At 55.8% G+C, this 23,933-nt stretch overlaps 2 protein-coding genes and 1 non-coding gene across 5 annotated transcripts; 1 reads left to right on the plus strand and 2 right to left on the minus strand.

Annotated features, from left to right (window-relative positions):
• Window positions 1–2,917: 2,917 nt before the first annotated feature.
• Window positions 2,918–16,188, plus strand: CLEC18C (C-type lectin domain family 18 member C). 3 transcript variants are annotated; one of them, XM_059667454.1, is made up of 13 exons: window positions 2,918–3,151; window positions 3,274–3,515; window positions 4,104–4,195; window positions 6,446–6,685; window positions 11,066–11,163; window positions 11,544–11,665; window positions 11,838–11,945; window positions 12,563–12,655; window positions 13,029–13,135; window positions 13,729–13,858; window positions 14,142–14,238; window positions 15,492–15,583; window positions 16,053–16,188. In XM_059667454.1, exons 2-13 carry the CDS (start codon window positions 3,377–3,379, stop codon window positions 16,088–16,090), a joined length of 1,356 nt encoding a protein of 451 aa, XP_059523437.1. In that variant the 5' UTR covers window positions 2,918–3,151; window positions 3,274–3,376; the 3' UTR covers window positions 16,091–16,188. The 3 variants fall into 3 exon arrangements, with proteins under 3 accessions (XP_059523437.1, XP_059523436.1, XP_059523438.1); XM_059667453.1 differs by lacking the exon at window positions 2,918–3,151 and having other exon boundaries at window positions 3,162–3,515; XM_059667455.1 differs by lacking the exon at window positions 2,918–3,151 and having other exon boundaries at window positions 3,162–3,515; window positions 13,753–13,858.
• LOC132217714 (small nucleolar RNA SNORA11) lies at window positions 8,596–8,724 on the minus strand. Its single transcript, XR_009448980.1, has one exon. It is a non-coding gene; the product is annotated as a small nucleolar RNA SNORA11 (small nucleolar RNA).
• A 5,821-nt stretch (window positions 16,189–22,009) lies between the features above and the next one.
• EXOSC6 (exosome component 6) lies at window positions 22,010–23,269 on the minus strand. Its single transcript, XM_059667486.1, has one exon. It carries the CDS (start codon window positions 23,215–23,217, stop codon window positions 22,399–22,401), a length of 819 nt encoding a protein of 272 aa, XP_059523469.1. The 5' UTR covers window positions 23,218–23,269; the 3' UTR covers window positions 22,010–22,398.
• Between the last annotated feature and the right edge of the window lie 664 nt (window positions 23,270–23,933).

The raw sequence follows: 23,933 nt of genomic DNA on the forward strand, positions 1-23,933 counted from the left end.
AACAAATAAAGCAAATCTATGCTGACAGAGACCAGAACGAGGTTGCTGCCCTGGCCAGGTAGCTCAGTTGGTTAGAGCATCGTCCAGATATGCCAAAGATTCAGGTTTGATCTCCAGTCAGGGCACAAGGGCACATACAAGAATTAATCAATCGCCCTAACTGGTTTGGCTCAGTGGGTAGAGCGTCAGTCAGCCTGTGGACTGAAGGGTCCCAGGTTCGATTCCGGTCAAGGGCATGTACCTTGGTTGCGGGCACATCCCCAGTAGGGGGTGTGCAGGAGGCAGCTGATTGACGTTTCCCTCTCATCAATGTTTCTAACTCTCTATCCCTCTCCCTTCTTCTCTGTAAAAAATCAATAAAATATATTTTAAAAAAAATTAATCAATGAATGCATAAATGAGTGGAATAACAAATCAATGTCAGTTTCTGTCTCTCGCTCTCTCTAAAATAAATTTAAAAATAATAAAATAAATATGTAAGGATTTCAGCCTTTTAAAAAAAGGGAGGACATTCTGACCAAAAAAAATAGAGGTTGCTTATTGGGGAAATTTGCCTTACAAGAAAGGGGATACTCAAGTGCCCATCAGCAGGTGAGTGGATCAAAAAGCTGTGGTACAATTATTCCATGGAATACTATGCAGCAGTAAAAAAGGATTTCTTATCCTTTGAGACAGCATGGAGGGACCTGGAGAGTATCATGCTAAGTGAAATAAGCCAGTCAGAGAAAGACAAGTATCACATGATCTCACTCATATGTAGAATCTAAGTAACAAAATAAAATGATGAATGGAGTAGATCCAGAGACATAGAAGCATGAAACAGAGCACAGAATCTCAGAGGGAAGGCGGGGCAGGGTGGTTGGGTAGGAGGTAATCAACCGAAGACCTCGAATGCATGACCCGTAAAAACAGACAATAGGATGCTGAAGGCCTGGGGCTGGAGGGGGCCAATGGGGGGAAAGGGGGACGTAGGTAATACTTTCAACAATAAAGAATTATTTTAAAAGTAAACAATAAGTTAATGCACTAAACGCTAAAAATAATAAAATAAATAAATAAAAATACTATACAATATATTTTTAAAAAGCAGGGCGGGGGACACCCATTCTCAAAACCCACCCAACCACACAGCAGGATCCTGTAAGAAGTCTGGATCCATGAGGCACTCTCATGTAAACTGAAGTGCAGCGCCCTGGTGAGGGAGTCCCGCAGAGGACGTCATCCCTGCTGCACACACTGGGCCGTGAGGCCAGGGTTGGAAGTGACAACCCCAGTGTCATACAGAGTCTGGGTTAGAACCCAGGCCCTCAGAGGTCTGGTCTGCTGTTTTACCCACCCTGGCCTCCTCGTGCAGTGAACCAGGGCCCCTCGAAAGTCGCTCCACCCCAGGCCCCAAAATATACTTTCCTACCACCTGTCCCAAGTGCCTGCATTGTGCTACGACCAGAGAGCTAGCCACATTGGTCATCGGAGCCCAGGGGCGGGAATTGCGTCCTTTGTTACCGTAGAGCAGGGCTGAGGAAATTGAACCCACGGGGCCAAGATGTGAATTACATCAGATCTTCACCAGCGTCTGGGAATGTGAAGACAAAGACTCCGGTTAGCTGGCACACACCACGCGCTTGCCGGGTGCCCTTGGACGAGTCCCTCAGACACGCTGAGCCTAGCTTCCTCATCTACAACATGGGCACCGCGTCTCACAGGGTTGTTGTGACAATTACATGAACTCACATATGTGAACATGCATTGTCAGCTCTACAGGAAAGGCTACAGTTATTCAGCGCTGCTGGGATCTGGACGGGATACGTGTGAGGTTGTCTGGTCGTGCTTTGCAGGAGTAGAAGCTCCTGAGGTCCCGCGTATTCGGGGGGACTTGCAACCCCCGGCTGGCTTCGGGGTCCTTGTGCCTGCCTGGCCCCACGCCCCAGTACCCACAATGACATCCATGTTCCATCAGCTTCCCCGGGAAGCCAAGCCCACTTGCATCTCAGCAAAGCTCCCAGGAGTTGACACCTGGCTCTTAGAGAGTGCCGCCCAGGGGTCAGGGGTCCACAAACTCCAGAAGGAAGAGGTAGTTGGCTGGCCAGGCTGTCCTTTGGCACGGCTGAACAACCTTTGATCCGCGCTGTGGGGAATGTGATTTGCCTGTGGCCTGCAAGACAGCCCTTTATTTTCTAAGGAATGTGAGCCGTGGTGCAGATCTGCTTCAATATACAGCGGGGCCTTGACTTACGAGTGTCCCGACTAATGAGTTTTTCGAGATACGAGCCGTCTCTCGGCCAATTTTTTTGCTTTGAGTTGCGAGCTAAAATTCAGGTTACGAGCCAGCTTCAGATACCCCACCGCTAGTTGGCGCAGCGAACGTCACAGTGAACGCCACAACATCAGCCCAGCATCACGGGTCTCACGCCTTCACTTTTTGATTTGACATACGAGTAATTTGAGTTACGAGCTCCGTCACGGAACGAATTAAACTCCTAAGTCAAGGCCCCACTGTACTCTTGTTGGATTGTGTAGCCGAGGCCAGATCTTGAGCATCATGGCAATGTGCTGCCCCCTAACCACACCGCCTATTTGTCTAGGGGCCAACCTGTTCCCTGCAGGACTCAAGTCAGCCAAGGGTGTCACATGCTCTCCTGCCTCTTGCCTTGCCTTCTCCTGGCCAGTAGTCACATGGGAGACCGTGGGGGAGGGGGTGGTGTCGGGGGACCCAACCCCCCCACTGCCCAGACGGACTCTCCTACAGCACCCTTTCCTCCCAGCCCACTTCCCTCGAGCCTACGGCCCCAGTGCCCACCCACCGATGGCACCTGTCTGGTGTACAGTTACCACCTGCCCATGTTTAATTCATGGCTGGGGGGTGGGGGCTAGCTTCCCAAGAAAGGAAAGAACTCCCCTGGGGTCTTGCCCAGTTCCTGCCCGCACGCAGGGCACACGGCTGAGGCCCCAGCCTCCTGCCTGGGCTGGGGGCTGGGAGTGGAAGCCACTGATGAAGGACGCTGTCCTGGCCAGGACACCGCCATCACTTGTTAATCCGCAGCCCTGGAATGTCTGTGGGCCAATCAGCAAGGTCTGCGAGGGCTCCCCGAGGGCTCTAAGAACCCTGCAATGATTAGCAGGGGCCACGGGGTCAGTGCACACCGCTTGGCTGGTAGGTCGGCTGTCGGAGGGGCGGCCGGGATTGCAGCTGTCTCTCCTTTTTCATGCCAGCCTGGATGGGAGGCTTGTTTGGACACAATGATTACTCACCAGCCTCCTCCTTTTGTCTGCCAGCCCAGCCTGACTCCTCGAGATTGTGAATAGCTCCGTCCAGCCTGTGAAGCGAGCTGGACGTGGACGGCGGAGCCAGGCTGCTCCCAGGCCGCCCTACGGACCCATGCTCCGGCTGGAGCCCTCCTCTGGGCTGGGGGGCCGCGGGCCTGGCCTCCTGCCTGTGCTCCTGGCTCTCCTCTGCGTGGCCTGGGCAGAGGTGCGGCCAATCCAGCTGCGGGGGGAGCAGGCTCCAATGCCTGGAGGTAAGGGGCCCTGGGTGAGGCACGGTGGAGGAGCTGTGATGTGGCACAGGGGTGCTAGGGGGCTTCTAGAAGCTAGTTCGAGGCCTGAGCCCTGGGCAGGCTGATGTGGTCTAAAGAGCAACCCTCGGCCAGTCCAGGGGCCGAGATGAATGGGGGAGGCTGGGCCCGGGAGGAGGACGAATGAAGGGGAGTGGGCCCAGGCGTGGGGGTCAAGGAGGAACACAGCCTAGAGTTTGCATTTGGAGCCCTAGGAGAACCACAGTGGCCAAGAGGAGTCGGAGCCAGGGGGCTGCTGGGAGCCCAGGGCTGGCGTCCTCCCCACACCCAACCCCCAGCCCCATTGCCTCTGTCTTGCACGCCCAGCTCTCAGCCCAAACTCCTTTACACCTGTCCTCTCACCCGACTCTTCTCCACCTCTTAGTCCCCCCCTCGCTCTGCTCCCGGTTTCCCACACCTGCTCCTGTCCAGCCTGAGGTCTTGTTTCCTAAGGGCAGGATTGCATTCTCACCTGGCCGTGGTGAGCCCACCCTATCAGCCAGGACACAGGCCCCGCCACTCAGGTGGCCCTGACCTTGTCTCCCCTCCCAGCCCTGAGCAGGAAGGAGGGTTTCCTGCTCCTCTCCCTGCACAACCGCCTACGCAGCCGGGTGCACCCCCCCGCGGCCAACATGCAGAGACTGGTGAGTGCCCGGCCCAGGGCCCGGCTCCCAGAGGGGGCGGCTGGAGGGGCATCCCGGAGAGGGCTCAGGAGGCCACGCTGGCACCAGGCGCCCTTCCACCTGAGCTGGGCAGAAGGGGCAGCCAGTCGCCTTGCCCGTAGCGGGCCGGGCCTGGTTGCTGGGGGTCCACAGCTTCCTGCGTCCCAGAAGGGCAGTCCTGTGGCCTTTCCTCACACCCATCCCGTTGTCCTGGAGACCAGGAGGCATGGACGGAGCTCACAAAGGAGTCCCAGCAGGATGGAGGGAGAAGCATCCTGCTCAGGGAGGGGCTTGTGTGGGGCCGGGACCCAGTGCTTGCTTCCTCACGGGCTTGTCTGGGTGAAGGGGCCCCTCCAAGTGCCCTGCTCATTCACGGGGACTGCGGAAGGCGGTGCAGGGTTTCCCATCAGCCCTGACTGGGGCTCTGGGGTTGGAGGTGTCATCCTGGGGCCCAGAAACTCTGCCCCCATGGTGTGGGACCTCCGCTACCCCAGCCCCTGCTGACAGGCCTGGGAGCGAGGGAGGGGCAGGGTGGGAGCGGGCAGGGTTCCCCATGACTGCCTCCCACAAACTCCTCCTCCGCTGGCTGAGCACCGGTGACCTTGAGAGCTCCTGGGTCAGTTTCCCAGGAGGTGGGGGTGGGACAGGCAGATGGGAGGGGTCACTTCTCCCCCTTCCCCTGGGCTGCAGCGGCTCTGCCCCTCCTGCAGGCCCAGGTCCTGGCTCCCTCTCCCCCTCCCCCTCCCCACACTCTGGTGTGAGGATACCCCCCTCCCCCCCATCAGCTGTTTCTACACTTTTCATGCCCTCTTTGCCAAACTCTTAGAAAACAGAACTTCATAAAAGGTGCAAAAAGAAGTCCCCAGTCAGCCTCCCTCATACCTATGGCTTGGTCCTGGGCACCCCTGTGGGCTTCTACCGCTTTTTCCCGTGGGGCTGAGGCCCTGGGGGTGGCTCAGGGCTGCTGAGGAGCCCCAGTGGGCCCTGTTGCTCCCAGCTGTAGCCCCCATCGCAGTAAAGTCACTATGGCCCCCTGCCCAGGGCCTGCTGTGAGTCAGGCCCTCACAATGCACTCTACTCCCTGCATCCATTTATTTTACTTTATTTTTAAAAATGTTTTTATTGATTTCAAAGAGGAAGGGAGAGGGAGAGAGAGATAAAAGCATCCAGGATGAGAGAGAATCATGGATCAGCTGCCTCCTGCACGCCCCCTATTGGGGATCAAGCCCACAACCTGGGCATGTGCCCTGATTGGGAATCGAACCCTGACTTCCTGGTTCATAGGAACCACTGAGCCACGCCGGCTGGGCCCTGCATCCATTTAATCCTCACAACAATCTCAGCCTATAGGTCCCTTAGTGTTCCCATTTTACAGATGAGGATGTTGAGTCTTACGCAGAGTAGGGGACTGCCGGAGGTCACATAGCTGTGATGAGGTGTCTAGGTGGACCAGGGCATGGCGACAGGATCATATACCTTATCCCGCCTGCAGAGGGCCTTGTTTCAGAAGAGGGGGTGCTGCAGGGCCGGGGTGCGGGGAGGTCAGCTGGTGCCTGGGTAGGGAGAGCAGATTACACCTGCTCCAGAAAACTCTGCTCTCTGGGACCAAAGCCCTGGGACCAGGAGACCTCCAGCACCCTCGCTGCCCCCTTCCCTGTGGGTGCCCTACACACGCCAAGGCTGGGGTGGGGGGATGGGGTACAGAGGCCCGGCGGCTGCAGCTTTTGGCATCACAGAAGGGAAGCCGAGTGGGAGCAGCTGAGCATGGCCAGGGCCAGGGGTACCACAGGGCAAACACAGAACCAGTGTGAAAGGCGTGGGCCCTGCCAGGGCTCACCTCCCTGGGTGGAAAAGATTACCGCAGAAACCCATCCCATCGCCTGGGCTAACATTCCTCCCTCCGGGGCACCTGTCCCCCCAGATGGTGGTGCCATGATCAGGGCTAAGGGTGCCCACAGGAGTCAGGAGGATGGAGGCTCCCAGTCCTGGGTGGAGCAGGCTCTGGGCTGGGGGTCCAGACAGCACCAGGGCCTTTCCCAACACACCTTGGAGCCCTCTGTGCCGGTCCGATCTGACCTTCCCTGGCCCGGTGAACTGGGTAAAACCTGCTCAGAGTGGTCAGGCAGCCAAGCAGGACATCTGGCCCAGTGCTCTCTGCAACTAGCAACCCGGGAGTGTGTGGGCGATGGCAAGGGAGGGCCCTGCTGATGTTCCTGTTTGTACTGCCCCCAGGACTGGAGTGAGAGCCTAGCCCGACAGGCTCAGGCCAGGGCAGCCCGCTGTGGCGCCCCGGCCCCAAGCCTGGTGCCCACCACGGGGGCCACTTCACAGGTGGGCTGGAATGTGCAGCTGCTGCCAGTGGGCTCGGCGTCCTTCGTCCATGTGGTGGGCCTGTGGTTTGCAGAAGGCCAGCGGTACAGCCATGAGGCGGCGGAGTGTGCCCTCAATGCCACCTGCACCCACTACACTCAGGTGAGGCCAGGGTACTGGCTCAGGAGGGCTAGAGTTTGTCCTAAAATTAGTGGTTGCTTTTCCTCCAATTTGTGTGGCTTTACTTTTTTAAAAAAAAAATTTTTTATTGATTTCAGAGAGAAAGGGAAAGGGAGAGAAAGATAGAAAAATCAATGATCGAGAGAATCATTGATCGGCTGCCTCTTGCATGCCCCACACTGGAGATCAAGCCTGCCACCCAGGCATGTGTCCTTACCGGGAATCGAACTGTGACCTCCTAGTTCACAGTTGACCCTCAACCACTGAGCCACGCTGGCCGGGCGGTTTTACTTTTTTCAGGGCACATACGTAGGTTGTGGGTTTGATCCCTGGTTGGGGTGCGAACAGGAGGCCACTGATTGATGATTCTCTCTCTCTCTCTCTCCCTTCCTGTCTCTCTCAAAATCAATAAAAAGATATCCTTGGGTGAGAATTAAAAGTTTCATTACAGAAAATGTCAAATATATACAAAATGGTCAGAATGATTAATGAACCCCCATGTACCCATCACCCAGCTTCAACAATTATCAGCTCATTTCTTTCATCTATATCCTTACTCAATTCCCTTTCCTCCCATATTATTTTAAGCAAATTTCATACATCATATAATTTTATCTATAAATAAGTACTAGAATATATCTCTATCAGATGACTTTTTAAACATATATATATTTTATTGATTTTTTTACAGAGAGGAAGGAAGAGGGACAGAGAGCTAGAAACATCAATGAGAGAGAAACATCAATCAGCTGCCTCCTGCACACCCCCCACTGGGGATGTGCCCACAACCAAGGTACATGCCCTTGACCGGAATCGAACCTGGGACCCTTGAGTCCGCAGGCCAACACTCTATCCACTGAGCCAAACCAGCCAGGGCTCTAACAGATGACTTTTAAAAACATAACCACAATACCAACATTTATATGTATTTTTAAATGTGAATTCTTCCTTGCCTTCCTATTTGCACGGCTGTAATTTATCTATGCACCATGTGTTATAACAGTTATGCAAATGCTAAAGCACTTATGTATTAGTAAATAGTCACTACCTCAAATTCCCAGAATGCACCTGGCCTAGCCCCTTCCCTGGGACCCCTGGGATCTCTCCTATGATCTAGAATGCAGCCCAGCATCTGTTTCCATTGGCAAGTACCCATGCCTCGTGTTTGTTAAATACTTTGAGTATCTGCCTACTTTGTGTGTCACGTGATGTGAAATAAGTGTGTGTGTGGGTGTTGTTTTGTTTTTAACTCATTGCTGGATTTGGTTTGCTAAGTATTATTTGATAGTGAAATTGTCTTCTGATTTTCTTTTCTTCTACTGCCCTTACCGGAGTTATAGCGATGTTATACTGACCTCATAAAATGAGCTGGAAGCTGAGCCTCATTTTCCATTTCCTGGAGTAATTTCTATAATATCTGCTATAACTCTCCTGTAAAACTATTTGGGCCTTGTTCGCGTTTTTGGTTGCTTGTTTTGTGTATGTATTTGTGTATATGTGTGGATTTTTAACTACTGATTCAACTTTTAGAAGTGGTCATAAGCCCTAGCTGGTTTGGTTCAGTGGATAGAGCGTCAGCCTGCGGACTGAATGAAGGGTGCCAGGTTTGATTCCGGTAAAGGGCACATGCCCGGGTTGTGGGCTTGATTCCCAGTGGGGGGCATTCAGGAGGCAGCCAGTCAATGATTCTCTCTCATCACTGATGTTTCTATCTTTCTCTCCCTCTCCCTTCCTCTCTGAAATCAATAAAAATATATTTTAAAAGAGGAAAAAGAAGAAATAGTCATAAATCATTTCAGATTTTCTGTTTCTTCTTGAGAGAGTTTTGCCAAGTTCTATTTCGTAGGAAACTGTCCAGTCTGTGTTTTCTTTTCTTTTTTCTTTTTTTTTTCATGTATAGGGCTTAATGTCACAGGAAGGCCATAGTATTCTGCCACCCGGGAGGAGTAAGCCCAAATTGCTGTTGGATGTGTTGTACACAGAGAAGCCATTCTTCAGGCGCTCTGCTCTCTCCACACCCAACAGTCTGTGTTTTCTAATTTATTGGTCATAATTGTTCTTTTTAAAAAATTTGTTGCAAAGTTTATTTTATGAGTTAGTTATAAATAGATAGCCATCCATTATCTTGACTTTTAGAACTCCTAGTCTTTCAGATTCTAAAAAAATGTATTGGTAATAGAAAAAACTGAGTTGGTGGTTTGCTTTTCATTAACATCCAATTCTAAAGGTAATATAAGCGCTTTGAATCTGTACAATAGAATGGCAGTTAGATGGTGACAGTGAGAAAACAAATACTTCATAGTTGTTCATTATTTAACAGAGATTTTTAAAACTAGAATTAAACAGATTTTAAAGTATTTACTGTGTAGCAAATGTCCTCTTAAAGGTCCCACATTTACTTGTGCCTTCTCTCTTTTAGTCTTGACCAATTTCCCCAGAGGTTTCTCTATTTGAACAAATCAGCTTTTTCTTTCTCTTCATTTAAAATGTTCGTTCATTTCTGTTCTTATTTTTATTTTCTGTCTTCTATTTTATTCGACTTACTCTATTATCTCTTTTTATATTCGTGATATGGGTTCTTAGCTCATTAATTTTAAGTATTTTTCATGCTGCTTTATGCATTTAAAGCTATGGATTTCCCCCTAAACTTTGCTAGCCACATCCTATAAGTTTGATAGTGTTTTCATTGTCGTTTAATTTCTAAATGTTTCCTATTTTCCATCACGATGTTGCCTTTGATTTTAAAATGTATATTTAAATTTCCAAACAATGCTTTCGTCTTTACTTACTTCTAAATTACTTACTCTGGATTTTATTGCATAGAAGTCATAGATCATGGCCTATAGGATATTGATTCTTTGGTAATGGATGAATCTTTGTGGTTTACTGAGGGGTCAATGTTTGGAAAAATTCCATGAATTCCTAAAAAGAATGCATATTCTACCCAGCTGGTGTGGCTCAGTAGTTGAACATCAATTTATGAACCAGGAAGTCATAATTGGATTCCCAGTCAGGGCACATGCCTAGGTTGTGGGCTGGATCCCCAGTAGCGGGCATGCAGGAGGCAGCCGATTAATGATTCTCTCTCATCGTTGATGTTTCTCTCTCCCCCTCTCCCTTCCTCTTTAAATATATATATTTAAATGCATATTCTTTAAATGCATATTCTTTAATTGTTGGACACATATGTATGGCCACATGTTCATCTCTTCCTGCCTCAGACCTGTCTTTTGTTTGTTTGTTCGTTTGTTTGTTAATCCTCACTCAAGGAAATTCTTTCGTTGATTCTCAGGGAGAGTGGAAGAGAGAGGGAAAGACAGGGAGAAACACAATGATTGGTTGCCTCCTGCCAGAGCCCTGACCAGGGCCCAGGTCGGGGAGGAGCCTGCAACCAAGGCACATGCCCTTGACCGGAATCGAATCCAGGAGGACCCTTTGGTCCGCAGGCCAATGCTCTGTCTACTGAGCCAAACCAACTAGGGCCATACCTGTCATTTTTAATGGCTACCAATTTGCTTAGCTCTTCCTGTGTTTTGACCATTTGTTCTATTTCCACATTGTCACTGATTCTAAAACTTTAAATCTAAGTTTTGAATACTGTTAACAACCTGTATCCATTAGCTTTTGATGCACACACACTCCCCCCCGTAATGTAGCATCTTACAATTCTGCAGGTGGACAATTTGGGTTGGGATCAGCTGGGAGGTTCTTCTGGTCTTGGCTGGACCCACTCATGCAACTCAATCAGCTGCGGGGTTGGCAGAAGCTGGCTGTCTAGAGTGGCTCTAACTGGCTCCTCTCCGCCCTCGGAGGTCTTTCAGCCTCCAGGAGGCTTGCTCATGTGGTGGCTTGAGCACGATGTTATGAGAGTGAGTAGAAATTGCAGGGTCCCCTGAGGCCTAGGTTCAAAACTGGCTCAATATCACCTCTGCTGCAAGCCACAGGGTGTGGGAAAGAGAGTCCTTCTCTTGATACAAAGAACTGCAAAGCCACATTTAAAAGGGAGCTGGAGCGAGAAGTGCGGCCGTTTTTGCAACCTGTCACAAGGTTTTCATGTCCAAGTCTTGCTGTAGCATCTCTTCTGCCCCCATCCACAATCTCCCCTCCTTTCAGGTGTCTGCCTGCCCCCACCCTCCACTCCCCCGAACACCCACACAGCCTTCCTACACTATTCCCACCCACCCGTACAGCCCTGCGCATCCCAGCTGCTACTCTTGAGGCCCCCCAGGGAGGTGAGGGAGCTGCCTGCCTGCCTCGTTTGGGGCCAGAGCTATGCTCTCCCTCCCAGGTGAGCATCACCTGTGCTGCTGGCCCCAGTCTGGGGGTGGCCCAATCGGACTTCTGAGCCACTGTCTCCCACAGCTCATGTGGGCCACCTCGAGCCAGCTGGGCTGTGGGCAACATCCCTGCTCTGGGGACCAGGCGGAGATGGAAGCCTTTGTCTGTGCCTACTCTCCTGGGTAAGCCTCCGCCACGCCTGGGCTGTCAGCTGGGGTGAGGGTACTTTCCCCCTGGGAGAGGCGTCTACCCACTCACCCAAAAGGCCTTTACCTCTAGATCTCCACCCTGTGGGAGAGGGAAGAAGTGGGTAAAGGATTGGGTGCAGAGGTGGCAGCACCCATGGTCCTGGCCGTGCAGGATGTGGAGGCCCCTCGGATGCCTCCTCCTGGAAGCACTCCCTGCTTGCAGATTTCCCAGGATTCATTGGGAGGTCTTCTTTTCTTTACTAGGGAATCTCCCCTTCTCACCCAGCTCCCAGACCCCCTGGCTGAGCTGAGGGGCGGCTGGGGCAGGCAGATGGCCAGGTCCTTCCAGCCCTCTCTGGTGCTTGCTCCCACAGAGGCAATTGGGAGGTCAACGGGCAGACAATCGTCCCCTATAAGAAGGGCGCCTGGTGCTCGCTCTGCACGGCCAGCATCTCGGGCTGCTTCAAAGCCTGGGACCATGCAGGGGGGCTCTGTGGTAAGTGTCCCTGTACCTGCTTCCTCCTGTGGGAGCGGGTATCGGGGAGCTTGATGGGTGATTAGAGGAAGTGGCAGCGTCCTGAGGAGCTGTCCCAGAAGCCTGGGCCCAGCACCCAGGAGGCACCTGCCTGGAGGAAGCCCCTTTCAGAGGTCCCTCCTTATCTGACCAGAGGTCCCCAGGAACCCATGTCGCATGAGCTGCCGGAACGGCGGACATCTCAACGTCAGCACCTGCCACTGCCACTGTCCCCCCGGCTACACGGGCAGGTTCTGCCAAGGTGAGGAGCCCGGGAGTTGCAGACCACAGCGGCCTGAGGGACCCAGCGAGGGGAGTCTAGGCCCAGCACACACGCAGACAGGCCCTGGGGGTGAGGGGGGGCTGAGCCCAATGCCTGTGGGCGCATGCGTGCACACAGACGCTGTGTGGTGCGTCCAGGGGCTGTGTTGCACTCAATGAATGCGTTTTGAGGGAGTATCAAGTGTGCTAGGGGGGTGCTTGCTGATCTGAGCACTGCATATCGTCATTCAGCAAGCATCCATTGAGCACCGACTGTCTGCAAGACCCTGAGCTGCGCAGGGGGTTCAAATCAGAATCAGGAGTGGCCCCATACATCCTGAGGTGGTGGAAGACAGAATTAGGATTCAGAAGTGGATTCCTCTCCCATTGTCTCCCGCCCCAGCTCTGTGACCACGGGCAGGTCACTTCCCCAACCCCAATTTGCTTCTCTCTACACGATCAAACCAAAGATGCCAAGAGGGACAGCAGTTGGGAGCCCTGTGGAGATGATCTCTCTGTGGTTGGCCAGTCTCTGCGTGTCCGCAGCCTGGCCTGTGAGGGGCAGCACGGGGTCCAGGCTTGTGGCTGAGCGCAGTCCCCTCCCACCCCGTCCTGCAGTGCGGTGCAGCATGCAGTGCGTGCATGGCCGGTTCCGGGAAGAGGAGTGCTCCTGCGTCTGTGACATCGGCTACGGGGGAGCCCAATGTGCCAGTGAGTCCTGACCCAAGGCCCCCAACAAGCCGGGCCCTCCCAGGATCCCCTCGATAGGGTGCTGGATCTGGGCCACCTCACAATTGCCGGTTGCACACATCTCTTCCCAGTTCCATGTTCAGTGATATTGGTAGCTTGAAATGGGCCATGGTATGGGTATTTACACCACGGGAAGTGGCAAATGCTACAAACCACAGATTGATTGATTTATTTTTTGAGGCAGAGAGCTGGCTGTTACACATTTACCAGCACACCACTGACCCCACCCACTCTCCGGTGGGTGGTACCTTGAGCTCAGCTCCCTGGCAGGGTGGGAGGGGTGACGATTTTGACGAGAGATGCTTACACACAAACTCACGCTCCCTCGCCCCAGCCAAGGTGCACTTTCCCTTCCACACCTGTGACCTGAGGATCGATGGCGACTGCTTCATGGTGTCTTCAGAGGCAGACACCTATTACGGAGCCAAGATGAAATGCCAGGTGACAGCTGACCCCTGCCTTCCCGGGAAGCCCCTCCCCTCTAGGGTCTCAAGGACTAAGGAGGGATCCTGGACTAAGAGATGGCTCCTTCGACACCTTCTCATCATTAGCATAAAGCAGGGGTCCACTCGAGGCCCACGGAAACCAAGAGGTCACGTACTGAGCTGAGGGGCCAGGAACGAGGCCCCCACCCAACCCCCCTCTAAGGAGCTGTCCTGACTCAGCTCCAGCTGCTGGCTGCCAACAGGGATACGAGTCGGGGAGGCCAGAACTCGGGATTTTTCAGAACCAGAAACCCAGATTTTCACTGGCATCTCTAGACTTATTAATGTTGGCGGCCAACTCAAATTATGTAAGGCATTGAGCAAGTAAACCAAAAGCCTCCCAGTGGTAGGACCCTGCCAGGCTGGGCCCCGGCGCAGGCAGGGGAGAGTGAGGGGGACCCCTCGTCTAAGAGGCAGGAGGCTGTGGGGTGGGGGACGACGACAGCACAGCCAGCACACGTACTTGTCATTCATGGCCGCGGTGGGGTGGCAGGAAGGGCTGCCTGAGCGCTGGGTCCCGGCCGGCATGACCCAGAGTGGGGGTTACAGGGAAAGGGCGGGGTCCTCGCCCAGATCGAGAGCCAGAAAGTACAGGACATCCTCGCCTTCTACCTGGGCCGCCTGGAGACCACCAACGAGGTGACTGACAGCGACTTCGAGACCAGGAACTTCTGGATCGGTGAGTGTGGGGGCTGGGATGCCCCCAGGAATCTGGGCCGTGGAAACCAGAGCACCCACCAGCGGACAGTCAGGCGGGGTGAAGGCGTGGAGCCCAGTGGGGCCGGCAGCCAGGCTGGCTCCTCCTGCCCTGGGGAGAGAGCGGCAGTGAGAGAGAACCTCCAGGGGAGCACGAGGACTGGGGAGGGGCTGAAGGGCAGGGACCAGGCAGGCCTGAGGCAGCAGGCTGAGGCTCCGGCCCTCCTTTCTTGGGTCGTGGGGCCAACCTTGACTGCCCGGCCCAGGGCTCACCTACAAGACCGCCAAGGACGCCTTCCGCTGGAACACCGGGGAGCACCAGTCCTTCACCAGCTTTGCCTTTGGGCAGCCTGACAACCAGGGGTGAGTCTGGGGTGCCCTCCCTCCTGGGCCCACCTTCTCCGCTGGGCCTGCTCACTAAGCCTTGAGATGCATTGAAGAGCCTCCCCCAGCCTGCTGCCTGGCCGAGCCCTCTGAGGGTCTGAGCCGCCCCTGCTACCCGGGTGCCCAGGAGGTCAGGGCACAGCTGGGTGTGGGCATGGTGCTGAGATGAGGCATGCTCCAGGGAACCCAAGAAGGCTTTATCCGTCCACCATCCCCATGGTCCCCCCCATCTATCGTCCGTTCCCCCTCCCCAGCCCTGTGTCTGTGTCACTACACTGATTCCCGGATTCTGTAGCCACCCACCCGCCTGCATCCATTCACACAACATCCACCCACCAGCCAGCCTGTACGGAGGGCCTTCTGGTTATGTGGCCCCTGGTCTTCAGAGCCTAGGAATGCCCAGGGCGGGGTCACAGGGGTGGAGGTAGTCAGGCTGTGTGGCCACCCAGGGCTCCAACTATCTCACCCAGCGCCCCCTCGACCTCCTTGACAGCAGCCAGGCCTATGCCCCTGGCCCATCACCTAGAGCAGCGGTTCTCAACCTGTGGGTCGTGACCCCTTTGGGAGTCGAACGACCCTCTCACAGGGGTCACCTAAGACCATCAGAAAACACATATATAATTACATATTGTTTTTGTGATTAATCACTATGCTTTAATTATGTTCAATTTGTAACAATGAAAATACATCCTTACGATCCTTAACAGTAGCAAAATTACAGTTATGAAGTAGCAACGAAAATAATTTTATGGTGGGGGGTCACCACAACATGAGGAACTGTATTAAAGGGTCGCGGCAGTAGGAAGGTTGAGAACCACTGACCTAGAGGAAGGCGGCCTGGCTGGGCTCCCAGGCACAGGCTCCCTCCTGGGAGGGAGGGCCTGCCTGTTCCAGGTCCGCTCCCCACCCGTTGGCTGGTATTGACTGGTGTGGCTGGCGTGGCCGGCATGGCTGGTGTGGCTGGTGTGGCCGGCGTGGCTGAATGCCGGCAGTGGGCAGGTGGAGTTGCTGCCCCAGGCAGGCGGTGGGCCAGAACCTCCCAGATCTTCTGAGAAGCACTGCAGTGGTCGGGGGCAGGGATGGGAGCTTGGGTTGGTCTGGCTTTTAGAAGCCCCACATACAGGCTAGAGGCACCGAGGCCTCTTACATGCAGGTGGCCTGTTGGGGAGGAGGATCTGAAACTCCCAGACTCCTAACATCCCACCTGAGCACTCGACATCTTGGCCCAGCAGGTTTGGCAACTGCGTGGAGCTGCAGGCCTCAGCTGCCTTCAACTGGAACGACCAACGCTGTAAAACCCAAAACCGCTACATCTGCCAGTTTGGTGAGGGCCCTCCCGGCTCCCCTCCCGTGGTGCCTGTCCCCGGGGGTGGCTGCTGGCCAGATCCAGGCGCCTGGATACACAGATCGCAGGCCTAGAGAGCGTCTGAGCTCACAGGGCCTTGGAGGACGCCCAGCGGGGAAGGTGCGCCAGCCTCACACCGCACATCCACCCGTGGCAGGACCAAGTGCAGCCTGGCAGGGGGTTCTCCAAGGTCCCGTCCTCCTGTCACTAAAGCTGCTATTTGGGGGCCTATCGGGTTCCTCGATGTTACCTGATTCTCTAGAGCCCAGTGGTGGGGGGCAGAGGTGAAGCCAAGCCCGGAATTGGCTCCCAGCAGCGCCTGCTGGGAGGGTCCTGAGCTACACAGGGGACCACGGCCCTGGGTGCTTCTGGACCCGGTGCAGCGGGTCCCCATCCCAGGATGCCCTGGGCTGCCAGGGACCCTCGCTCTGTTCTGCTTCCTTCCCAGCTCAGGAGCACATTTCCCGGTGGGACCCGGGGCCCTGAGATGCAGCCAGCCCTCTCCCCTGCCACTGCCTGGAGGCACACCAGCCCTGCCTGCCTGCCCATCGGTCCGGAACCGAGCCAGGCCAGGACCTCAAGCCCAAAGAGGTCTCAGACCTTGCGGGAAGTGCGGCAGGCCCAACAGGAAGCCTGGCATAGGGGGAGGGGCCCCTCAGCCTGCTTTTGATTGGGGAGATGGGCCTTAATTAGGTGCTGAAACCGGAGCAAGGCCAGGGGTCAGATGAGACCGCTCTTCTCCATCTGGGTGGACCCTCTGGGGCAGATGGAGGTCCCTCGCTGCCCAGGATGCACCCCACAAGAGATTAAACTAAGTTATGAAACAGCCAAACCTGTGACTGCTCCTTTTGAAGGGGATTCAGATGAGCCGGGGGGTCCCTGGGAGACCAGAGAGCCCGAGGCTCCACTGCCGCTGCCTCCTGCCGGCCAAGTCCCTGCCCTGCTCACCCGAGTGATGTTCTCAGGCTCTCAGCCCCTGAAAAACGCACAGATCTAGAAGGCTCACGCGTGTCCCTCATGTCCTGTTCCAGCTCCTCTCAACGGCCTCTGTGGCTTTGTGCGTCGATCACACCCTCTCCCTTTATTCTCTTTTCAACTCCACGTGTATCTTTTTTCTTTGTGATTAACTACACCGGGGTCTCTGTTGCCCTCCTCTCCCTGCAGTGGTGCCAAGACCCACGCAGGCACTGTCGTTCGGGTCCAGAATGTTCCACGGCCCACGGACACACTGCCCTATGCCCACGTCGAGTTGCTTTGCTGGTTGGAGGTCGAAGGGTGGCCTGGGACCATGGATGGGGAGAAGTGTATCCGTCATAATTCTTAGTTGCAACCAATAGAAACAGTTGTGGCTAATCCTGGCAGAAAAGAATGTACTCTAAGGACAGTGATTTAGAAATGGGTGCAGGACTTGCATAGGTAGTTCTCCAAAACGACAGACGAAGATGTTCAACATCATTAGCCATTGGAAATCCAAACCAAAACCACAAGGAGACACCACGTCACACCCATTAGGGTGGATGTTTCCAAAGAAACAGACAATCACAAGGGTTAGTGACGATGTGGGCCAACTGGAGCCCCCATGCACGGCTGGTGGGACTGTAACATGGTGCAGCCACTGAGAAAAATAGGTCAGCAATTCCTCAAAAGTTCAGCGCAACGACCCTATGACCCAGCAATTCCACTCCTAGGCATGTACACAAGAGAACTGAGAACAAGAAAATCCCTACACACAAAGCTCAGAGCAGCACTGTTCACGATAGCCAAACGTAGAAAAGTCCCAAATGTCACCAATGGATGAACACATAAGAAAATGGTGGCCCAGCTGGTGTGGTTCAGTGGTGGAGCATCAACCCATGAACCAAGAGGTTGCCGGTTCCAGTCAGGGCACATCTTGAGTTGTAGTGGGGGGTGTGCGGGAGGCAGCCGATCAATTATTCTTTCTCATCGATGTTTCTATCTCTCTATCCCACTTCCTTCCTCTCTTTCTAAAAATCAATAAAAACATATTTAAAGAAAATTGTGGCGGATACATATAATGAAATCCTATCCAGCCATTAAAAGGAATTAAGTACTGACCCATAACCCAGGTGGACGAACCTTAAAAACATATTTTAAGTGAGAGAAGCTAATCACAACAGGTCACATCTTGCATTATTCCACTTATATGAAATATTCAGAACAGGAAAATCCACTGCAATAAAGTGGCCGGAGAATGGGAATAGCTGCCTTGGGGTACAGATTTTGTGTCAGAACGATGAAAATGCTGTAGGACTTAGGTAAATATGGAACTTAGGTGAATCTCAGCATTGTCAATGTACCAAATGCCACCTTATTGATTTCATGTTACAAAAATTTCACCTCAATTTAAAAACAAAAGGATGATGATTGGTCGCAGGATCCCGGGGAGAGTCAGAGAGCCAGGCTGGGTGTCTCTGTGGCCAGAAATAGTGGCCCAGACTCTGCTGCACAGCCCGTGGGGGGACTCCCACCTGCTGCCGGCACGGGAATGCAGTGGACTCCAGCGGCCGCGACTCTGGCGCCACCTTGTGGCAACCCCACCTCCGCTGGGGCTCTGACACTGGCAGGCCAGCGCCCTTGGAGCCACAACCACACGTCCCTCGCAGGACTCACCTGTGGGGCCATCGCAGGGTTCGTGGGTGGAGGTGGCCATCAGCTGGTCCCACCGGAAAAGCCGTGGCAACCTTGGGCACGTTAGCATAATGCCGTGGTTCTCCGTGTCCGTCCACCGGCCGGCAGCATCGGCATCACCTGGGGACAGGTGAGAAAAGCAAATTCTCAGCTGTGTGTCCCCAAACCTAGCTTTGTCCCGGGGAACTCTGACGGCGAGGAGGGTTTTCTCCTCAGCTACTTCAAACACAGGCTCTAGCTCGAAGGAGGCTTGTTTGGGGCGCTGGGTTCCCCCGGGATGGAACAAGGACCCCAGCTCAGGCTGCGTCCTACTCACTGTGGCACCCGAGGAGGGCCTTCCTCCCCGGCCTCAGGTGCGGTCTGTATGCTGAGGGAGTCGACCGGCTCATTCCCAGGCCCCTTCCCACTGACGGCACCAGCCAGCATCCTGCCGGCAGACCAGGGTGCCCCTCCTCCCAGGGGAGCCTCGCTGTGGGCCCTGGGGGGCTTTTCCAGGTTTAGGTGTTGGAGAAGTAACAAATAAGAACCTTTCTGGATGAAATCTTGGCTGTAAACGTGGGAAGCTTAAAGAAATCTTCAAGAAACCTTTAACTACTTTCAGAACAGGGATGACCAACCTGTGCCAGCCAACGGGCCACTTCCACAGGCAATAGGAGGGTGTGTGTGAACACGCTGGCTCCTGTGGCTGGGCATCTGTGTTGGCTGCGCTGAGCTCCGGGCCCTTGGGTGGGCAATTGGGTGCTTCTGTCTGGCAGGCGGGGGAGGCGGAGGCAGCGGGCGGTGGTTGCTCTTAGGCACGGCATCCGTGTAAACACCCCGGGGCCTGCCCAAGGTTCCGGCTGCCTTTGGGTTCTGCCCGGCTCATGTCCCCGGAGGTGGGATGCCAGGTGGGATGGCAGGGCTGGGCGGGGCTGCTCTGATGAGTCTGCACCTCCAGGTTGACCTAGAGAGTACAGGCCAAATCTCTCCCTGCCCGCGGCAGCCTGAGGGTCTGTGTGGGCAGCTGTGGGCAGCTTTTTCACTGCGTTTATTTGGGGTTATGAGCAGAGGTGTACTCGTGGGTAACCCGGTTTTTTTAACTTGTGTTTCTCCAATGATGCAGAACTGCACGTGGGTGTTGGTTAGCTCTCGTGTGTGAGACTCTTATGCCTGTTTTGCGGGGAGGTACCTGTTGGTGCAGTTGTGTAATTATCTGGTGGGAGGTCCGTGGTTCTCTCCCACAGTTCTCTCATGTGTGTGTGTGTGTGTGTGTGTGTGTGTATGTTTAAATTAATTTCAGACAGGAAGGGAGAGGGAGAAAAACAGCAATGAAGAGAATCATTGATCAGCTGCCTCCTGCACGCCCCCCACTGGGGATCGAGCCCACAACCCAGGCCTGTGCCCTTGACTGGAATTGAACCCTGGACCTTTCAGTCCGCAGGCCGATACTCTATCCACCGATCCAAACCAGTTAGGGCTCTCATGTGTTTTTTAACGTGGGTTAGCTCTTCAGTCCCAGTTGCTGTCTCCAGGTCTCCTATTCCTCCACCGCCCCCTTGCCCAGCAGGCTCAGCCCCAGTCCTGGTGGCCCTCTGAGGTGCAGGTGCAGGAGCAGCACCAGGGAAGCAATGGGGGCTGGGACTCCATTTAGAGGGGCCCTGCATTCAAGGCCCGGGGCAGGGGTGTCCCCAGGGGACTCCAGGGGGGAGAAGGAAGCCTTCCCCAGGGTTTGGGGCCGCAGGGGGAGGGCGCAGGCGCAGGCTCTGGCTCTTGGGATGCTGCCCTGAGGAGGCACAGGTTCGGGATGGGGTTTGGTGGCCTTTTCCTGAGAACTGGTCCTGCCCCCACTTGCTGCCTGTCTTTAGGCTGTCCACATGGTACTATGCTCCCCGAAAAGCTGTGGAAACCCACCTTCCTAGATGGAGCAGATCCAAACCTGGATCTGCTGACAGCCCCTTTGTGCAGCTTCAAAGAGCCCGAATGTTCCCTGCCCTATCGTATCCTCCTCCCCCACTGGTGGTCCCTGAGGCGGGCCAACCCCGTGCTGTTTGGGCCATCTCAGCAGAGCTGGGGCTGCTGGGGAGCAGGCAGAGCCCAGCTCTACCCCTTGGCCTCTGGGCTCCAGAGGGCCCTTTCCTGCCCAGGCCTCGGTCGCATCTGGGAAGACGGGCTGGATGGAGAGAATGCTCTTGTCTGGTGGTTTGGGGTTCCCAGGTCTCAGGAAGAACCTGAGCTGCCAAGAAAGGGAGGTGGGGGGGGGGGGGAAGACTGGGGTGTGTAGTGGATGGCCCTCTTTCCTGGCCATACCATGCTCCCCAGCCCTCTGGGCCAGGGTCCTGCTTGTTTTCCCTACAAGTGAAGAATCGTGCCTCACACCAGGGCAGCCAGTAGGTTAAAACCCCTCCAGGGCTCACCTGCTCCAGTACCTTCCCAGGCTCTCTTCCTTGCCTTGTGTGTTAAAGGCCCCCCAGTAGCACCTGTCGCTGCAGGCACCCACTGTGGAGGGCCATGACGTGGAGGCACAGCTGTGCCAGACCAGCTGGGAAGCCTCCCGTTATGTGGCTTTAGCTTTGGAGGTCATGCTTCCAGGTGAGTCTGGGAACTGGCAAGGATGGGATGGGGTGGGATGGAGAACAACTGCCCAGCACCAGCTCACCATCCTCACCAAGCAGAGGCCATCTTGCAAGAGGAAGCTGGACAGGGCACCCCCCCCCCCCCAGCCCCATCAGCCCTCTCCGACTGTAGGTACTGTTTCAGATGCTCCTCCCCTCCAGTCCTACCTGAGCGTGGAGCACCCACAGCAGTGGGCCCACACAGCCTTCTCCAGCCACAGTGGGGTACAGGCAACATCCTACCGTTCCCCTTCGTCTGAAACTGAGCTTTAAGGTGCTTAGGCCCCATATAGGGGGAGAGTACAAAACCATCCTTCAGAATAAGATTGTCTTTATGTCCTCTTTCTACCTTGTCTCTTGCTGGTGTGATACTTTGTATATCAGATCTGCTCTGGAAATAGGTGTCAGAAGGAGAAAAATTAAATTTGTATTTTTCCCTGGTCACCAAGGTTGTCTCTGAGCTTCACTCTGGTCCTTGGGCTGCTCCAGGCCAGCCCTTCCAGAGGAGCTGAGCAGACCCAAGACACTCAAGTTCAGAGGCTCATACCAAACCCAGGCACAGAGAGGGACTAGCTGCCCTGCCTTCCTCCAACAGAGACATGAGCACAAGCCCCTGGGCTCAGGAGCCACCAGGGAAGATCCTGTCCTTGTGGCCAGTCAGCCAGGCCGGCTTGGCCCTCCGGAATGGCCAGGCTGCATCTGGATCCCCAACATCCAGCTCTCACTCCCGGCAGCTCACCGCCCTCTCCCGGGGCCGAGACTGGGTAAGAGACACCCATAATGAAGCCAGTCCAGGCCCTCAGGCTGGCTGTGCTGCTCTGCACAAGGCCAAGGAAGGGTGGGATCTGGCTTCCGCGGAGAGCCACACCCTTCCCGGCACCAAAACAGACTGGTGCACCCAGCCCTCCCGACGCGCATCAAACCTCAGCGGCGGCCCGGACGCCGGTACTTGAGGGGCAGCTTCTCGTCCAAAGCCCCGTTTCCCCACATGAACCCCTGCAGCTCCTTCCGTTCCAGCCTCTCTTCTGCTCCTGTTACACTCAGGGGCAGAGCACATTTAGACCTTGCTGCCCGTAGCCCTGACACCGGGAGTCCAAGAACACACTACAAAGCTCGAGAGAGCCTGGCTCTTCTAAATCCCGTACCAAGAACCACGACAGAAGGCTTTGCAGATAGAAAAGGGTTTTTTGTTCTGTTGCAGCTCAGATATAAGTGAGAAGGCACAGCCCCCTTGTCCGCTCTCTCCACAGCAGCCGCGTTACAGAGGAGGGAGTCACCGGCCCGCCTGCACGGGGTCCATCCCTCACAAGGCAGCAGTGGCGTCGGGTCCCACCTTCCACCTCTGCCCGGCCGACGTCCTTTCCAACGGGGTCGGGGCGAAGAGCCAGCTTCAGTAGAAAAGGATCGCTAACCAGCCCGTGCGTACGAAACTGTTCCGGCACAGCTGTCCAGTGCATCAGTCCCGGCGCGTCTCCCCAGAGCCTCTCAGGGGCTCCGAGTTCTCAGGGCGGCGCAGCCGGGTCCTGGGCGTCCGTCTTTCCTCCGGCTTCTGGTTCAGGACGGGGTCGCGGCGCCCCTCCGGCGGGCAGCCCGCACCAGGCACTGCTGCAGCACAGGATAGAGGCGCTGGCAGCCCTCGAGACCCATGCGCACGGCTTCGACCCAGCTCTCGGTCGGGCCCCCCTCCCCACTGCCCAGCAGCCCGGCCACCTGGTTGAGCACCGGCATGAGCGCCACCGTGAGGCCGGCGGCGGCGCGCTCCTCCTCCAGCCGCGTGGGGTCCAGCAACCAGGTGGGCGCGGGCCCCGGCGCGCGGCTCAGGCCGCAGCCCACCACCAGGTCGTACATCTCGATGCCCGCGTCGGCCAGGGCGAGCGCGGCAGCCGTGAGCGCGGCGGCCAGGGCCGAGCCGCCGTCTTCCAGCAGCAGGGCGGACACCTCGAGCTGCGCGCGCGGGTAGCGGCCCAGGCGCACGGCGGGCTCCAGGGCCTCCTGCAGCGCCAGCGCCAGCTCGCGCTCCTCCCCGCCGCCCTGGGGCGCGCGGCGCCGGCGGCCCGCGAAGGGCGCGCGGCGGAAGTCGCAGAGCAGGCGTCCCCGCAGCGCGGCCGGGGCCTCGCCTCCCGCGCCCGCCGGGCCGCCGCCGCGTTCGCCTCCCTCGACCTGGCGCGGGCCCGACACGGCGCACAGCACCTTGGTGCCTCCCGCCTCCAGGTAGGCCGAGCCTTTGGCCTGGCTCAGCAGCCCGGCGCGCGCGTAGACGGGCCGCAGCCGAGAGGGGTCGCGGGGGTCGGGCGCCTCGTCCTCCTCCGCCGCGTACAGCTGCGGCGGCTGCGATTCCTCGGGCCCGCGGATGCGGCGATGGTCCCCCGGCATGGCGGCGCCAGGCGTGCGAGCCGCTTCCGCCACGCGCCTCGCGAGGGCTGTCGGGATAGCAGCGAGCGGCGCCGCACTGCCCCCTGCAGTCCCGGAGGGAGAACGGCGAGCGCTGCACAGCCCCGGGCCGCCGCGAAGGACGTTTCAGGCTCCAAGGGTGGACTCACCTAGCAGGCCTGCAAAAGTGGGACCTGAGCTCGCCGGGCTGACTTCTAGCTTCCTGGTCCAGGGCAATCCCAGGACGTGTGTCTTCTTCCTTTCACTTGTGAAGATTGTATTTATTTAATGTTTTAAAATATATTTTTATTGATTTCAGAGAGGGAGAGAGATGGAAACATCAATGATGAGAGAGAATCATTGTTTGGCTCCCTCCTGCACGCCCCCTACTGGGCATCAAGCCCACACCCGGGCATGTGCCCTGACTTGGAATCTGTGACCTCCTGATTCATGGGTTGATGTTCAGCCACTGAGCCACACCGGCGGGGCAAGATTGTATTTATTTTAATTCTACACTTACTTGTGTGACTGTTCTGTATTCCCCACTGCCTTACCCAAGAGGGCAATGACTTTTTGTCTTGCTCACTCCTGTACCCTCAGTACCCTGGCTGCCAGTTGAATGATTGGAATGTTCTCTCTGCTGCCTGGATTGTGAAGCTCTTTCCCCAGCATGTGCTTGAATGCAGGGTTTTGGCACCCTCCTCCTGCCTGTGACACTG

The sequence above is a fragment of the Myotis daubentonii genome, chromosome 15 (assembly GCF_963259705.1).
Source record: "Myotis daubentonii chromosome 15, mMyoDau2.1, whole genome shotgun sequence".
NCBI classification, from domain to species: Eukaryota; Metazoa; Chordata; class Mammalia; order Chiroptera; family Vespertilionidae; genus Myotis; species Myotis daubentonii.

Excerpts from the sequence above, each read along its gene's own strand:
- CLEC18C (XM_059667454.1), top strand. The coding sequence starts at position 3,377 with ATGCTCCGGCTGGAGCCCTCCTCTGGGCTGGGGGGCCGCGGGCCTGGC. Across the intron at positions 6,686-11,065 it reads CCTGCACCCACTACACTCAG|CTCATGTGGGCCACCTCGAG; the intron begins GTGAGGCCAGGG and ends TGTCTCCCACAG. Across the intron at positions 13,859-14,141 it reads GACCAGGAACTTCTGGATCG|GGCTCACCTACAAGACCGCC; the intron begins GTGAGTGTGGGG and ends TGCCCGGCCCAG.
- EXOSC6 (XM_059667486.1), bottom strand. The coding sequence starts at position 23,217 with ATGCCGGGGGACCATCGCCGCATCCGCGGGCCCGAGGAATCGCAGCCG.